At 37.5% G+C, this 13,254-nt stretch overlaps 1 protein-coding gene across 2 annotated transcripts in view; it reads right to left on the bottom strand.

The window, feature by feature from the left end:
• Window positions 1-13,254, bottom strand: part of GALK2 (galactokinase 2) — a 130,764-nt gene that overhangs the window by 111,626 nt on the left and 5,884 nt on the right. The window contains exons 1-2 of one of the 2 annotated variants that reach the window (XM_028505939.2): window positions 11,331-11,510; window positions 3,786-3,874 (exon numbers count right to left, since the gene is read on the bottom strand). In XM_028505939.2, the coding sequence (XP_028361740.1) occupies window positions 3,786-3,874; window positions 11,331-11,383 (142 nt within the window). In that variant the 5' untranslated portion in view covers window positions 11,384-11,510. Of the gene's footprint in view, window positions 1-3,785; window positions 3,875-11,330; window positions 11,511-13,254 lie in introns of those variants that run through there. The other variant, XM_028505938.2, reaches the window with a different exon arrangement.

The following is a 13,254-nucleotide window of genomic DNA, read 5'->3' as shown; positions in this document are numbered from 1 at the left end:
TTCAATCAAAATAGCAAAAATAAAAAAAATCCAAAAAAGTGAGAATAGCACAATAAGCCTCTGGGACATCTTCAAACATACCAACATTCACATCATGGGGGTGCCAGAAGGAGGACAGAGAGAGAGCAAGAAATTGAAAACCTATTTTAAAAAAGTAATTAAAGAAAACTTCCTTAATCTGGAGAAGAAAATAAATATACAAGTCCAGGAAGCACAAGAGAGTCCCAAACAAGAGGAACCCCAAGAGGCCCACAGCAAGACACAGCATAATTAAAATGCAAATGGTTAAAGACAAAGAAAGAATCTTAAAAGCAGCCAAGAGAACAGCAGTTAGTTACTTACAAGGGAGCTCCCATAGACTGTCAGCTAATTTGTCAACAGAAACTTCACAGGCCAGAAGGAATGGCAAGAAATATTTAAAGTGATGAAAAGTAAGGACCTACAACCAAGATCACTCTACCCAGCAAAGCTATCATTTAGAATTGGAGGACATACAAAGAGCTCTCCAGACAGACAATGCTAAAGGAGTTCATCACCACCAAACTAGTATGACAGAAAAATTTTTTAATAATAAAAAAATAATAATAATAATTTTTTCCTAGATTGACAATGACAGATGGAGAAGCAGTTTTCCAAGTTACCATTCTCCCCAACTTCCTTCAAGAAGACAATAATACAGAACAATGGTTCACAAGTAGAAAACACATATTTATTTTTATGTACTATTTTTTAATTATTTTATTGTTGTTCAGTTACACTTGTCTGCATTTTCTCCCAACCCCACCCAAAGAAACATGTATTTAAACAAACGTAACTCTAGGGAGGCACCAGATTCTGTTGGGGAGGCTACAGTGTGGATGTCAGCCTTCTGACACTTCCTCCCTTGTCAAAAATGATGGCAAAGACTGGGTGAAGGGCAGGGAGGGAGCAGGAACTGCTGGCAAGTAAGGATGATAAGACTATTACATTCTGAATATTTTAATAAAACTTAAACAAAATATAATAATGCTTTTAACAAACACTGAAATTCATTTCATCCCAAGCACTAACTAAATTAACTACACTGGAACATAATATACCTCTTTCATGTTTTTTTGTTTGTTTGTTTGTTTGTTTGTTTTTAGAGTCAGGGGAGGGAGAAAGAGAGGAAGAGAAACACCAGTTCATGAGAGATACATGTATTAGTTGCCTCTCACTCACCCCCAACTGGGGGTCTGGCCCACAACCCAGGCATGTGCCCTGACCAGGAATCAAACTGGCAACTCTTTGGTCCATAGGCAGGCACTCAGTCCACTGAGCCACACCAGCCAGAGCTCATATAACTCTTCTTTGAAATCAGAAAATACTCAATAAGTATACTAGAATAAGAATTACTTATCAGGAAAACCTTTGGTTTGGGTCCCTTCCCCACAAAACTAAGTAAGGCTCTAATATTCTCTGTTCTGAGAATATTGCTTCTTTTTGGTCCTCTCGCAATAGCAAGGAGTTGTTGTTCTACTCTGCTGTTTCCGGGCCTTTTTTCTGTCCTCCTGTTCTTAGGAGGCTCAGCCACATTCTCTCTTCCTCATCACTCTCATCTATGATTCTTTCAGATACTCAGTTATTCTGTGAAGACCTTAGCACCTAAATCCAGCCTGTCTCCATTCTAATCCCGCAATAATAGTTTACCTGGACAACATCCAGAACTACCAAGTCCAAGTCCCCAGCTTCCTAATCCCTAGACCCATAGAAAACCTGCGCTCCTCCTCTCTGCTTCAGCCATCTACTTACATCCATGGTACTGACAAATCTAGTAATGACTATAGACCTTCTCATCACCGGGAACTGTTCTACCTATGACATTTTAGTTTCAAATATCATATCCTTCACTAAAACTTCCCACCCTGCTATTTCTATTACTCAGATTATCCCACTTCCCTGTTTTTCAGACTCAGTTCTTTGCCCTTTTTACCCTTTAAGCTCCCCACTACCTTTCTCTCTTTTTCTACCCAGCACAGATTCCTGGGTCCTTATCATCATCTTCTTGATGCCACTGTCATTCTCCCGTAATCTCCATCCAGAACAAAACCCCAAATACAGATCAAAAACAGGCAACTTTGACTAGCTGAGAAGGAAAAAACGAAAACTTTGCAGACTGCTATTGCTGTAACTCTTTGTCTCCAGCTCTAACCCAGTCCTCGACATTACCCAGCAAACCTTTTGTTTTCCCAGTCATCTCCTCTCCCATCCTTCTTTACAAGGCTATTCCAACTTTTCTGCTTCCTCCTTAAATGTTCAACCCTTCCTTCTCTCCCCCATGAAAACTCCCTCAACTTTCTATACAAAAATTAAAAATTTACCTACATCGACTTGCATCCTTTTCTTCCTTGCCTTCCACTAAAAAGAGTCAACGTGGCCCTCAGCATATGCTCTAGATGCCAGCCCTCTTGCCCTCTAGGGAATTCTGCTCCATCAGTTCCTCCCTTCTTGGATGTCTTCCATCTCTCTCCTCAACGGACTTACTCCATTCCCCCCACCTCCTTATTTAACCACATTCAAGCCTTTCATATTTTTTAAATCCTCCATTATTTGCTTCAAAATAACATAAGATTGCCTGAGTTGGTAATAACTGAAGCTCTTGGGTACATGGGAGTAATATTATTCCAACTACTTTTTTGTATGCTGACATTTTCCATAGTAAAAAGTTTTCTTTTTAATCCTCCTTTGAGTCCTAGATTTTTCTCAGTTCTACATCCCATTTTCTCTTGATAAAAACAAACCATTCTCACATAAAGACTGGGGCTGTTTAAATTGTATACATTATGCCATCCCCGTGCCGGCACATGTTAGGTGTTCAATAAATATCGGTGGAACACATATAATCACATGTCATGCCACAGTGCTTAAATATCATTGTAACTGGATGAACTGTACACAAGTTTCCTGTTTTAGACAGAAAAAGGGATTCTATAGAAAGTAAGAGGGCTTCTATGGAAAGTAACCTCATAGGGTGATGTGATCATAAATTCCTAACTGGGCAGATTATGGTTGGTAGTCATATCCCAGGCATATAACTTCTTTAGTAAAAGGCTTACCTTTGCCTTAAGCAAGCTCTGTCCATTGTTTCTGTGAATCTAGGTTAACACACCTTTGAAATGCCTTCTTTCAAAACCCTCCTTCTAAAGCATTAGTTTAACTGTCCTGTATTCCAGTTCCTGAATTATTTTCTCCCACCTTCATGTAATCTTCCTTGTCATCCCTCCTTAATCTCAAATGCACACAAGGGCTGCAAAACTTCCCCTCCAGAGCATTTGTGATCTTGTTCCCCAGCACATGTTTGGCTCAAATGAACTATTATAAAAATTTAAAAAATAATAAATAACACACACGAAAAATCATTCTTCATGTCACTACACTATTATTAAAAGTGAGGGATTATAGGGTTTCCCAGTATTCTTCTAATCCAGTGAGTAAATGTAAAAATCATCAAAATTACTCACCACAGCCTAAAAATTTAACCTGCAGCATAGAACAATATTTTCACCTCTTATGAAATAATATTAATAACTAGTTTCAATTATTTATAAATTTTTAATGAATGGGCAAAATTAACATTAATAACATACATTGGGAAATATGAAAATATACTGTGGTTCCTTATGCAAAAGTGTATCTTACTATAGTAGATATATGTAAAACATCCTATTTTTTTTTCAGTTCTGGAAAAAATTAAGGAAATAATGTATTAACAAAAATTTGGATCTTACCAAAGCAAGAAAAACTTAGAGAAGGAAGTTTTGAAATACCTATTATGTTGACCCTTCCCGGTGCTCGAACATAAAACTTGGGAACGGATCCGAACTTAGAGTTAAACATCTCCTTTAGCTTTAGCAATCTGAAAACAAGAGTAAAATATGTCAGAATATCCACATAATGGAAAAGTCCATAAGACATACACACTGAAAAATATTGTATATATCTACCATCATTAATTACCCCTAAAAAATAAAAAAGCAAAATGTTTCACTGACATCCCTCCTTAAAAACCCCAGGAACAAAAATATTATAATCCCCCCTAAGCAACACAAGAGTATAGCTAAGCACACAAAAGTTTTAAAAATTTAAATAAACTCCTATTAAATGTTCTATAGGTTTAGACCTTCTTCTGCAGACACAGACCTGGCCCATCCTGTTGTGCCAGAAAGTAAGGAAGCGCTGAAACAAGGACCGTAACACAGGAGCCCACAGAGAGAGTCCCACTGCCCAAATCTGAAACAAGGTGACCACCAGCATAGTAATAAAAGTAACATGTTATAACCCATAAGATAAAATAGAAGCCACTGTGTCCACACAATCATAAATAAATAGAAGAAAAGAAAAAAACACTTCCTTATATTAGAGTGCCAAATAATAAATATAAAAAACATTTAAAAAAACTAGAAAAATCATCATTTGGTGACTGTCACAGTAATGACTGATTCAGGCAAGGATCATCAATGGAAGCTAAAACCAGTAAATAAAAGTTTGATATGAGACAGAATACTAACATATTCTTAAAGTATTTCACCAAAAGATACTAATTAGAGAAGAGAAAATAGTAACTTTACAGTGGAAAAACTAGGCAGCTGTCTCTTAACCAAGTGATCCAAGTAAACAGCACTAGCACCACGGCAAACAGACACCATGTACCTCCTGAGACAATGTACTTAGGAAACAAAATCACATTTTTGTAGTATTCTTACTAAAAATAAATACAGTGAGTATAATCATGAAGAAATATTAAATAAACTCTGTTAGAGGAGAAATTTTTAAAAGTATAATCGTGACTCTTATATAGGTATAAAATAAACATGTGTTAAAAATTTTTATCTCATTAACTAACGACAAAACCAGTAAAATGCTATAACCAGTTAGAAGGAGAATCCAAAGTACTGCTAATATACTGTCAAATAAAGAATGTTGAAACTAATTTACAAATAAACACAAAAACTACTGAAACTAGTTTATAGCAACAGTTACCTAACTGCATTCTGCCAGACAGAATGTGCAATTTCTATGGACAAGAATCATTTGCATTGCGGTCAGTTTCCTATGACCCACAGCACTATGAAGTAGCTTGACTAGAACAAAAAGCTCAGAGCCACAGAGAAATCAGGTAACTTGAAAGATAGGTATGCCAAGCAACTTCTGGTTCTCCTTAGAGATGCCCAGCCATTTTTTTGGTCCATTTCAAAGTTCTTCACAATTTTTTACTGCAACCCAAATTGAGGGATATTCTATAAAATAATTGGTCATGAAATACAAAGAAAGACTGAGGAAATCCCTACCCCTCAAAATAAAAGATTTTTAAAAAAATGAAATGCAACATGTGCCCTTTGTTGAAATGACCCCCCAAAATTGTTATTTTTTTGCTATAAAGGACATTAGTGGATTAGTGGAATAATCAGTAGCACTTGACGTCACTCAATTAGATAATGTATCAATGTTAATTTCCTGATTTTGATCATTCTATTCTGGTTATGTTAGAAAATGTCTCATTTCTGGGAAACACGCTCTAAAGAGGCATCATATCTACAACATAATCTCAGGCTGTTTAGTAAAATATAACAGAAAAAGAGAGAGAGAGAACAATAAAGCAAATATAGAACTATGTTAACAGTTGGAGAATCTGGGAGAAGAGAACACAGTAGTATTTTTTTAACTATATTTGACTTTTCTGTAAGTCAAATTATTTCAAAATAAAAACTTTTTAAAAAGCACTTATGATGCTTTACCAAGTATTATACTTAAAAGGAGATTAATAATAGATGTTGGCCTCTAAGAATATAAAAGTAAGCTAAAAAGTACAATACGGCATGATAATAAAGTGATAAGCCAGATAAATACAGCCCTGTGGGAGCAGAAAAAAGCTATTTAGCCCCTACTATGGGAGAATGTAGATGAAGATAAACCCAAAATTGGGAGAATTAGATAGAGAAGGCTTTTCAAAGAGGCAACAGTTAAAATTAATTGTAAAGGATGTCAAACAAGTGGGGTGTTGTGCAGCAGTCTAGGTAAATAGAATTAAAAGACCTAGCATGCTGCATTCAGAAAATTATAATTAGACCTTTAAATACATCAAAAGAGAAAAGTAGGAGAGGAGGGTGGTAAACAGATCTTAAAAGGCCTCAGATGACAAGTTGGGTAACCTAGCTTTTAACACATAGACAGTGGGTGTGAAGAGATGTTTAAGGATGAAGTGTATCGATTTCACACTTGACAAAGCTCACCCATGTACAGAACATGGGTCATAGGAAGGCAAGGCAGAAACAAAGAAATCCAATAGGAGGCCGTTGTAGTAAGAAATATTTCCAATACATTAGTAGTGGAGATAGAGAAGGGTGAAAATTAAATTGATATAAGAAAGTCTAATCAATAGGGATTAGTGACCAATTAGGCGTGGAGAAAAGGGGGATGGAGCATTGCAGGAATTTTCCAGCTTTCGTAATTCCACTATCCTCAAAAGGGACTGTTATTTCTGCTTGTGAAAATCACATACTGACAAAAGTCAAGTTCTGCTGAACTTGAATCCTTATTAATTTGCTTTTTTATAAGCACTGCAAGCACAAACAAGATGAAGTACTAACAGCAGTGTTAGAATAAGACTCCTAAAATGTGTTTTAATAAAATGATTTTGAGTTACTAAATTTTGTATTATTTTCTCAGACTACCTCAGGAAGGCAGCCTGTTCATGCCTTTCTATAACTACCCCATCACCAAGAATCTTACCATACAACATTCCTGCCTTTGAAACCCAAATGCACAGAGGTTATCAAAGCAATCAAGGAAGGTACTTACTCTAAGAATAGAAAGAACTGAGGTGTACGTGTTTTTCTAAACCTCACACCTAACCTTCTAAGAATGAAGCATGATGGCTGTAACTGGGGGAGAGGCTGCATTTTTACCCCACTGGACTCGTCACCAGCAAGACTCCATCTCTTAAAATGTAGTCACTTAATGCATGCCTCCAAAAAGAGTGCAATGAGCATTTTCGATCTGAAAATAAAAACTCCTACAAAGATCACACTGTTAAAGGCAGAAATGGCCACATTATCACTGCACAAATTGTTGAATCTGGTGGCCTGAATGCTCTTTTGACTTGAGATCTTTTTTAACAGGAGTTTTAGTAACAGAACTTGAACAACAAAACTATGACTATAGTGAGTGAAATAGATTTCAATATACAGACTGTTTTCCAAGAACCCTCAGGTGGCCAAATGGCTAAGTGCAAAGAAGAATGCATTAAAATTTTAGGAAATAAGACATGTATCTTTGATATGCCAATAGGACCTTAGATAAGTCTCCTATACTGTCTGTGCTTCTGGTTTCTCTTCAACATCAGGATACCCAGTAATGGCACTATACAAAATATGAATTTTTAACACTAATTTAAGAATAGTTGGTTGTTAATATGTATTTTGATGGTGAAAGGAATCAGGGCATGCCACTCCAAAATATGTCACTTGACATGAAAATTATTTTGAGCTGAAGGCCATTAAGAAATAGCAAACACAGGAGGAGCTGTCTACTCTCCAGCTACCTAAAAGCATGATATAAATTTCCCTTTTTTAAAAAAAGATTTTGTTTATTTATGTTTAGAGACAGGGCAAAGGGAGGGAGAAAGAGGAGAGAAACAATGTGAGAAAGAAACATCAATCAGTGGTTTCTTCCTACCACACCGACCAGGATGGAACCTGCAGCACAGGCATGTGCCCTGACCCGGAACTGAATGAGCAAACCCTCACCCTGCCCAACCAACTGAGCCATACCAGTCAAGGCATAAATTTCCCATTTGAAGTTGTCTCATCCTGTCTATCATACCAAGAAATACTCTTATCACTGGACACTTCACTGACTGGAGTCTGCATAAAGAAACCTTATTAAAATAACCCCTGTCATTTTCATTAGTTTCCCCCATATATTCAGGTTCCTACAACTTGTCATCCCTAGAAGCCCAAGCCCCTTCCCTTCGTCTACTCACTTCTTACAATGTATTTTCCTTTGTTAAAATAGTATATTATCTCCCAACCCTCACCACCTCTTTGGGTTTTCATTTCTTTTCTGTGAAGCCCCCATGTGCATATGAAATAAGCCTTGTCTCCTGATAATCTATCTTTTGTCAATTTAATTCACAGGTGACAGCTACTAAATCTAAGAGGGTAGAGGAAAAATTTTTCCTCACTTAAAATCATAATTTTAATGAGTTCTTCAATCCTTCACTTTCCTCAACTACAAATTAAGGATAACAATAGAAGTTCCTGCAAAGGATTGTTATGAGGATTTTATAAGCATGCAATAATTATTAGTTATCATTATAAAAATTGTTTGAGAATTTAACATATGTTAAAAAATAGCATTTCAAAGTATGGATAATTGGCCTTGGGGGAGAAGGAAATTTAACCCCTACTTTGCTCCTTTCATCACAATTCATCTTAGGCCCTGGCTGGTATAGCTCAGTGGATAGAGCTCAGGCCTGTGAACCAAAAGGTTGTGGTTCAATTCCCAGTCAAGGCACATGCCTGGGTTGCGGGCCAGTTCCCAGCAGGGGGCACATGAGAGGCAACCATACATTAATGTTTCTATCCCTCTCTCCTTCCCTTCCCCTTTAAAGATAAATAAATAAAATCTTTTTTTAAAAGTGAAACTTTAAAAAAACACAGTGAAATAAATCTGTATAGAGTGATATGGCATAATCTCCAAGAAATACTGTTAAGCAAAAAAAAAGTAACAGAAAAACAAATATGACTCTACTTATATGAACATAATAATAACACTTTTATTTAAAAATGGTTACAATGATATTATAAGGGTACTATCAAGATAAAATGATGTATGTTACAAGGACACAAACCAAACTGATAACTCCTAAGAAGGGAAGAATTGGCAGCACAGGATAGGAATCTGAGACTATAGTGAAGAAAGGAACGGGGGGTTTCCAGGCCTTACTGAGTATACTTTTAAACAATCCAGATCTTTCCTACTGAGAATGCAATCGAACAGCACCATTATCATAAAGACAAAAGGTGGGAAACAACCCACCAACTGATGAATGGATAAACAAAATGTGCTATACAATACAATGTGCTATGTGCTATGCAATTCCATTCCATACAATGGAATATTATTCAACCATAAAAAGGAATGACATACTGATGTTTCATGGATGAACCTGAAAAATATAATAAGTGAAAGAAAGGCAGTCACAAAAACTATATATTATATAATTCCATTTATTTGAAACTTTCAGAATAACTAAACATATAGAGATAGCAAGTACCAGTACATTAGTGATTGCTTAGGACTGGAGGATGTGGGATTCTTTTGGGAGTGATGAAAAGGTTCTAACTTTGATTATGGGGATAGTTGCACAATCCTGTGAATTACACCAGAAAACATTTCATCGTAAACTTTAAATAGGTGAAGTGTTTGGTATATGAATTATGTATCAATAAAACTGTTACAAAATAATAATCCACCAATTTAAAACTTAATCCCAAAGAGAAGGAAAAAAGAAGAGACAGCACCGCTGAGAGAGCGAGCAGAAGTCAAAGCAGTCTCGCAACATGGGGGTGACGCATAATCGGGATACAGGAAAAAATATCAGAGCTCCTATTGCTATTTGATTTTTGTATGAAAAGAACAGAAATTAAGTTTACTAAAATGTGTGATTTGGCTGACTAATGCCTTTATTCAGAGGATCATGTCACTGTGAAGTTGAAGAAGCATCCTTAAGAAAGGCATTCCACGAGAAGACAGTCTAATCTTGGCACTCTCGTGACCTTTTTTCCCTTCCAGCAACTGTAACACATGACCAGCTAGGTGGATTTATAGATATACTAGCTAGATTTAACTTAAGTCACCCCTCCTAAAACAAATACATGGCTGAAACATTGCTTGAAGCTAACAATCATACTGCATGCACAAGAAAATGGCAGAGCTCAAACTTATCTCACTGCTATTATGATCTCTTATTTGGTTAGCACAGAATAAACATTTGTTGCATGAATGAACACTGTAAAAGTCAAAAAAGGCAAAAAAACTCTAAGAACATTTTGTAAACAATTCTTCATTTCTAGTACCTTACCACTATTCCCCCTTCCCAACAGCATAACTATAGAAATACTGAGGATTATTAAAATCATATAAAATGGAAAGACAAATTTATACATAGATATGTTTTATGTAAAAGACTAAACTACATGGTACCAGATTATTTTCATGTAACAAGTTTTTCATGAATCTTATTGGAAGCATGTCTTTAACAGTGTCCTAATTCATTCAAATGTTTAAAGGCAATGGTACTGTGCAAGGACCTCAGAATATCCTGACATCTAAAGACATTCACAAGTAGTCTAAAGCAGTGCTAGTCTCCGTAATCAAAAACTGTTTCTCTCTGGTAACTAAAGACCCATTGTTTGCTGGCTTAAAGGTGAAAAACCACTTTTAAGTTTTATTAAGTTACATTGTCAACTGTCACATGACAATCATATACCTGGAAATAGGGAGAGCTTGAGGACTTAATAGTAGAGAGAAAAGCTCACAGGGCAGGGGGTGAGTAAAAATTAGAAACAGCATAGGGGTAGCGAAGCCAACCTTAGAAAATCTGTAGGGCTAAAACTGCAGCAGGTTAGACTTCATTCTATGAGATTTCGGTTCTGTATCAGAATGAAGTATTTCCACAAAGTTATCTGCAAGATGCACTAAAATGAAAAGCTCATCCACTAGGTCTCACTAAACTCTTCGTTTTTCTGTAGTTAGGTACTGGCAGCAGGTGCCAATTCATAGATTCCATGATTTGTTTAGAAGTATGCAGACACCAAGGGATTTGGGGTGGGGGACCGGTTGTTTGGGGTGAGGCGCTCTTCTTCTCCTTCTTCTCCTTCTCCTCCTTCTTCGTGTGTGTGTGTGTGTGTGTGTGTGTGTGTGTGTGTGTGTGTTCAATTACTATCTTAGAAAGGGGGCCTCAAAAAGCACTATTGGCTGACAGCAAGACAAAGATAGATTGTGTTCAAAGTTAACACGGGCACTTCTGCTAAAGCCCTGCAGAAGAGTGTACCACCTTCAGCAAGAAAGGAAAAAGAGGGATCTGAATGGATGAAGCAAAACACACATTCCGGGTGGGAATCAAGGTGGAAAGTGTGGTGTAACTGGTCTTTCTTGCAAGCCCAGCCACGAGGCCTTATAAAATCCCAAGGATTCTGTTCGCTCCTAGGGGCAAAAGCAGCGCCCCAGTGAAGAACCAAAAGCCCCAGACACCATTTGCACCTAGCCAACCCCGGTGGTCCCAAACCGCGGCATCTCCTCTCCCCCACCTGGGATGTTCTGCCACCTGGACTCGACACGTGGGAGGGCTCTCCGTAGCCATATTTCGAGATGATCTTTCTTCTGTAGATTCAACGGTGGAATCCAGAATCCCAAGACAACTGCAGCAGGAGCCCGTAGGAGCCCTTTCTTCCGGGAGCCACGGGCCCCCACCCTGCGGAAATCCTGCAGCTTAGCTGAGCTGGCCACGGCTCCTCTGCCCCTCCTCTGGCTCCTCCTCCCTGAGCCCCGGAGCTCCGAGCTCGCCCAGAAGCTGTCAGGTGCAGCCGACTCGCAGCTCGGAGCTTAGAGGGAACCGGGGACTCACTGGAGCCCCTGTGTCAAGCGCCTGCAAAGCTGATTTTGGAAGATTTTTTTTCTGTGCCCTGGGGATAGATCTGAGTAGAGAGTTATAACGTGGGGCCTGAGGTTGAGCTTTTTTTTCCTTTTTTTTTTTTAGTTAGGAATTTTTTCATTAATGACCCAGCAACTACTATCCCAAATAACACTAAAATGTTTAGTCATTGCCTCTCGTGTGGGTTATTTTAAAAATCAGGCAATATAAAATTGATGCAGCAGCTGACTTGACATATTTGCATTTATTCCCAAATGGGTGCATTGGTGGACCTTCCTAGAATACAGTTAACAGTGAGAAGAAGAAAATGCATGTCTTTCAAACTTCAAGAGCCCTTGGCATCCAGTTCAACCTCTTCATTTTTCAGTTACCTAGAGAAATTTCAGATGCCCTATACCAAGAAACATACCATCCCCACTCCATCACTCTACCATATTTTCGTGTTCTTGTCTTCATAGTTCTCACGAGTTCTGCATATTTATTTTCTCTATGCATTTTTTGTCTGCCACCACCTCCATCATCAATACCATTACAAAGTTAGCAACTTAAGCATAGGAACTATGTATCCCCAGCACCCAGAACAGAACTGGACAGATTGGTTTTTTAATCAATAGGTAAGATGAACTGAATGAACGACCAAAAGGTGGAGTGACTTGCCTAAAGATAGACTGCTAATTGGTAGCAAAACTTGAATTAAACTTCAAGTCTGTTAACTCTCTAGTGTACTTTGTACCCCAGAATGCTGGGATTTAACCTGGGCAAAGCCAGTTACTAACACACTTATCCCAAGGTTTCCAAGTTGAGGAAGTGTGGGCCAACATGACCAACTCACTAGAGGTAGTGGCATAACCAGACAGATTGGGTAAGTTGCCAATCCAGAATTTCTATCATGTGTACATGGGGAAGGGGAAGTTGGAGGTGAAGGCTAAAGTGTGAACTGACAGTATCAAAGCATAGCTAAAGCTGTGCACCCCTTGGCACCTGCTTGCATTGTTACTGTAAATGGAACATCACTGAAATTAAGTTATTCTGGTCCAGGACTACTTTCTATTATTTCGCTCCCTCCTTATCACCATCAGATGAAGTGAGATTATATCTTTTTTGAACACCGATAAATCCTAGTATGATGCTTATTGTGGTTCACTCTTGAGTAAGGGGAGGCATTTTGTCACTTCTATAAATCTGTTTGAATGGAGACAGAACCTGGTGAGAAAAAATGTAAATTTTCTAGGAATACTAGTAAATATGGAAAAGGAAAGATCATTTTTAAATCAGATATGTTTCTAATATATCCTTTTACAGTCACTGGAAAATAACTAAATTTTGAAGCTTTGCATATTGTTAATAGTCCCTAAACAACCTCATTCTGTACAGTATTTTTAAGTGAATTCAATGACTATTGAAAACTCTGTTCCATAAAATAATATCTCCTATTGAATGTGTATTTGATGACTAAATATTAACTTTGCTAAATGAAACCTGATGCCAAAACATTAGTTTGAATCTTGGATACATTTCTATTGCAGTTGCAATAAAACTGATGAAGACTAGAAAGCATCATATAGAATAAAAAGTAAAAC

Source organism: Phyllostomus discolor, chromosome 1 (genome assembly GCF_004126475.2).
Source record: "Phyllostomus discolor isolate MPI-MPIP mPhyDis1 chromosome 1, mPhyDis1.pri.v3, whole genome shotgun sequence".
Classification (NCBI taxonomy): Eukaryota; Metazoa; Chordata; class Mammalia; order Chiroptera; family Phyllostomidae; genus Phyllostomus; species Phyllostomus discolor.
Note: the sequence above shows the minus strand (reverse complement) of the source record. Positions and strands in the feature narration are given on the sequence as shown.